Source organism: Sardina pilchardus, chromosome 8 (assembly GCF_963854185.1).
Source record: "Sardina pilchardus chromosome 8, fSarPil1.1, whole genome shotgun sequence".
Lineage (NCBI taxonomy): Eukaryota > Metazoa > Chordata > Actinopteri > Clupeiformes > Clupeidae > Sardina > Sardina pilchardus.
In genome coordinates this window covers 29,650,454-29,655,453 of record NC_085001.1, presented here as the reverse complement: position 1 = coordinate 29,655,453, position 5,000 = coordinate 29,650,454, and the positions used below count along the sequence as shown (strand labels likewise).

Sequence of the window (5,000 nt, the reverse complement as noted above, 5' to 3'; positions counted from 1 at the left end):
ACACACACACACGCCCAAATACACACACATCAAGTACACACACCAAGTACACCGCACCAAGTATACACACACACACACACACACACACACACACACACCCCCCAAGTACACACACACACACACACACACACCGAGTACACACACACACCAAGTACATACACACACACGCACACACACACACACCAAGTACACACACACACCAAGTGCACACACACACGCACACACACACACACACACACACACACCAAGTACGCACACACACACACACCAAGTACATACACACACACACACCAAGTACACACACACACACACACACACACACACACACACACACACACACATGCCCGTCTGGCCACCTGCTGGACCCCCTGCGTCCACCTTGGCACCCAGGACAGAGGGTGGCAGACTAAACTCCTAGTGGTAGAATGGCACTTCAGATGAATGTGTGTGTGTGTGTGTGTGTGTGTGTGTGTGTGTGTGTGTGCCTCAGATGAGTCGCTCGTGTCCGTTTATAAAGTTGGCTCTTCATCAGTCCACAGCCAGCTGCACTCCTCAGAAGGGTGTGATGTTTTACAAGTGTGATGTTTTTTGGGGGGTGGGGTTTGTCGTCACTTCTGGACTTCAACACGAACATGATTATGAAGTTCCACCATCATGTGTACGTATGTGAAGGAGCACTTGCAACTTTGTTTTTGTGAGCCCTAAGGCATTATATCTTTGCCCTTATGGCACATTGAAGTCACTGTGTGTTTTTTCGGTGTGCTGGTTTGCTGGACATACTGTTTTCTACTTTACTTTTATTTATTGTGCTATTGGGTGGTTGTGACAAGTACATTGTCACAACAAATTGTGGGATTTAATAAAGTCTTATCTTATCTTATCTTATCTTATACAACAACAACAGTTCATGAAGTATAATCATGTTCCTCTTTTTTATCCCTGATACTTAAATGACACAGAAGTCATCTGAGTCGCCTTCTCACAGCCTTGTGGAAGCAGTGGCCGTTACCCTGTCCGCCCCTAGATGTCACTGTTGAGCTCACTGCTGCAGAGCTGATCCTGCTGTAGTCTGCTGTAGTGTGTGTCCAGTGAGTTACAGTTTTAATATCACTATGCTACTATTTTCAGAACCTTGATGTAATTTGTCAAAACTCTAGACACAAAACTCAAAATGGTTATCACTTGTAACACAGGCTGTCTAATGTTCAAAACATTGAATTGTGCATTCATATCTTCAAAGAAATCTTGCACTTGCACAATCAAAAGAATAGAATAGAATAGAATATATACTTTTTTGATCCCGTGAGGGAAATTCAGTTCTCTGCATTTAACCCAATTAGTGAACACACAGCACACAGTGAACACACAGTGAGGTGAATCACACAACCCAGAGCAGTGAGCTGCCTGCCCAACCAGCGGCGCTCGGGGAGCAGTGAGGGGTTAGGTGCCTTGCTCAAGGGCACTTCAGCCATGGTGGACTGGTCGGGGATCGAACCGGCAGCCCTCCGGTTACAAGCCCGGTGCGCTAACCAGTACACCACGGCTGCCCCATCATTGGTTCAAAAAACAAATTCACTCTGATATACCACTGAAACATAACTATAGATCACACGCACACAAGCAACCGATAGTTTCACTGTTTCATTGTTTGTACAATCATTAGATATTGTAGAACAAAATAGGTGATACAGGTTTCATTATGGTACTACATGTGCAGTACAGTAAATACAACTCTGTAAAAGTACTGCAGTAGAGAGAATACTACAGACACAGTGGAATCATTGAACAAAGTTTTTAATATGTTGATGCAAAACACTACAGTACAATCACAACATAGCTTTATTTGAATCAAAACAAAAATAGTTAGCTATGAAATAGAAAAGAAAAGACAGTCTAATGAAGCATTGTAAAATATTAGGCTACATCCATGGATATTGTAGTCTAATTGGTTCTAATTGGTTGTGAGTTTTGTGTCTAGAGTTGTGAAAAATTACATCAAGGTTGAAGGTTCTGAAAATAGTAGCAAAGCGATTGTAAAAAAAACTGTAATTCAGGATTCACCACACAGCTCACAGCTTGAGCCTTTTTATGTCCTATTGCTCTACAGACCACATGCATAAATAAATGCATCCAACAAATCCCCCCTTTGTTCCACTGAGAGGTATTGTGTTCTCCTGTCCTGTGTGTGTGTGTGTGTGTGTGTGTGTGTGTGTGTGTGTGTGTTGTACTTGCATGGCCGTGCTGAACTCAGGATTAAAGTAAAGCCTGTGTAATGGTGGGTATAAAAGTCAGGTCTTGTCTGTTACAGTAATTGATGAAAGAAATAAAAACTCTTTTCCCAAAGCCATACTCAGGTGAATTACTATTATCACATTTTGACTGCGAACTGAATCATTGTCAATACCTTTTATTAAGGAAATAACTCAAAACGTCCTACCAGTACAAGCAAGCATGAATAGCAATACCGAATGATTTTATTGTTATGACTTACGTGTTGGTGCGTGTGTGTGTGTGTGTGTGTGTGTGTCCTTGTATCTGCAGATGTTGCAGCATGTTGATAGCAGTAATTTGATGGTTCACTGAGCTGATCTTCAGTTTCGTTTCCTCATGTAGGCTCCTTTGTCTAACAGCGCTGACCTTCAGAAGGCTTGGAGGAGCTTGGACATTAGTGTTGTGTGCAGTTACTTGTGTCTTTGTGTATTTAGGTTTTAAAATCTCTCTCTCTCTTTCTCTCTCTTAATGTGCATGTGTCCCTATTGATGTGTGTGTGTGTGTGTGTGTGTGTGTGTGTCCCTGTCTGTGTGTGTGTGTGTGTGTATCCCTATGTGTGTGTGTGTATATATGTGTATATATGTGTGTGTGTGTGTGTGTGTGTGTGTGTGCTGTAGCCATGTATGCTGCGTGCTGGGGCAGGTCTGCAGGTATGAGTGGAGCTCAGGTGGGTAGAGTGGCCAGTGGAATGCAGTCGGGCCAGATTGGAGATTAGATCCCAGGGAGGGGAGGGGCTGGACAGGTGCTGGCCATGCATAGGACACACACACACACACACACACACACACACACACACACGCATACACACACACACACACACACACACACACACACACACACACACACACACACACACACACACACACACAACTAAGAACACACACAGACCAAGAAGACACACACGTACACTCACAAACACACACACACACAGGCATAAATGCCTTGCACAGGAAACAAAAGACTTACCGCTGAGCCCACAAAAACCAGCATGTGAATTCACAGAGGGTTTTAAGAAAGTAACCACACACACACAACACAAGCATGCACATGCACGCATACATACCCACAAATATACATACATACATATTCATTCTTGCATTCAATGCATTAACACACCCATTTAAACTCAGATAAACACACAGACATGTACAAAGAAACATTTGCAAATACACATGGACACCTCATAGAGAATATTCAAATGAGAAAGGGCACTCAAATGTGTCTAGGGCGGGACTGGATTTCCTATTGTCTTGTGTAATGTGTGTGTGCCTGTGTCTGTGTGTGTGTGTGTGTGTGTGTGTGTGTTGACAGTGTGCTAATCACACACACACAGAGTGTTCTGTATGGAGATGATAGTCCTCACATTATTCTTTTGTGTTTGGTCCGATTGGGCTGTTAAAAGAGACAAGGTGTCATGGACTCCACACACACACACACACACACACAAACACATACACACACTACACACCTGTGCACAGGTAATCCTCATCACAGCAGACACACTGCCAGCAGAGGGCTGGGATTGGCTGAGCAGTAGCCAATGAGATGCGAGAGCAGCCGTCTATGTAGAGAGGGAGAAAACAGTGCCCCTGCACAGTTTGCATTCAGATCGGACACTCACATACACACACACACAGGCTGAGTCCAGAGATCCTGAGACACACTCATACACACACACTGAGCCTGGAACTATGGCTGTCACCAACTTCCCCTACATCACTCGGATGAACAGCGGTTTCAAGGTCTACATCCTGGAAGGTACGTACCACTTCGTCTCCCTCATGGCTACAGCTGTTTTAGGAATGCGTCTGTAGGAAGCAGCTCAAGTCAGTATGAGTACCGTGGGACTTGGGAATAACCTTTAAAATACAGTCTAGCGAAAACCCTTAAACCCCTAAATTACTGTTTGGTAGGAACGTTTGAATTACAGTGTTGTAAGAAACTGCTAACGTGTAATTAAAAGGTAAGCCTCCTCAAAATGTGGTATGAAATTCTTATAAAAGTTTTTTTTTTGTGACAGACGCTGGTGCTTTTTGATATATAAGTATGTGTGTGTGTGTGTGTGTGTGTGTGTGTGTGTGTGTGTTTGAAGTGTGTTGGCTGTTGTGGGACACTGTGAGTTCACATCTCGGATTGTTCACCCATTTGTTGCTGTTCTGGCAGCATCATTATTTACAGAGTGCTGAGTGTCAGCGTTGAGTTACACTGTGAATTGCGCCTTTTAATCACTATTCCTTCAGTCATATCCGTGTGAGTCAGATCTGCTTTGACACCACAGGAAATATACTCTCTGCTTTTATGCTCTTTGTGCTCCAAACCATCAGGCGATCAAATGAAGATAGATAGATACTTTATTGATCCCCAAGGGGAAAGGAAGGGGTTTGATATTAGGTGTCAGGTGTTCTAGTAGTATATATAAGTTATTCCAGGATCACAGAGGTGTTTGATATTAGGTGTCAGGTGTTCTAGTATATGGATTTTTTCCGGTATGCCATGATCATAGAAGTGTTTGATATTAGGTGTCAGGTGTTATGGAACTAGTAGAGTATATGGAAGTTTTGCGGTATTCCAGGATCACAGAGCTGTTCATGAGAGTTTATAAGCTGTTTTGTGTCGTACTGCCTCAGACAGTTTCTCTCCAGTGCTCTGTGTAGAGAGTTGAGGAGGTGCATGTTTGAGGACACAGGCTTTGCAGTGAGCAGTGACAGAGTGCTGCTTAAAGTACTGCA

At 43.4% G+C, this 5,000-nt stretch overlaps 1 protein-coding gene across 1 annotated transcript in view; it reads left to right on the top strand.

Annotated features, from left to right (window-relative positions):
• The first annotated feature begins 3,880 nt into the window (after positions 1–3,880).
• vgll4l (vestigial like 4 like) overlaps positions 3,881–5,000 on the top strand; it is a 10,378-nt gene continuing 9,258 nt past the window's right edge. The window contains exon 1 of the mRNA XM_062543541.1: positions 3,881–4,029. Coding sequence (XP_062399525.1) covers positions 3,963–4,029 — 67 coding nt within the window. The 5' untranslated portion in view covers positions 3,881–3,962. The remainder of the gene's footprint in view (positions 4,030–5,000) is intronic.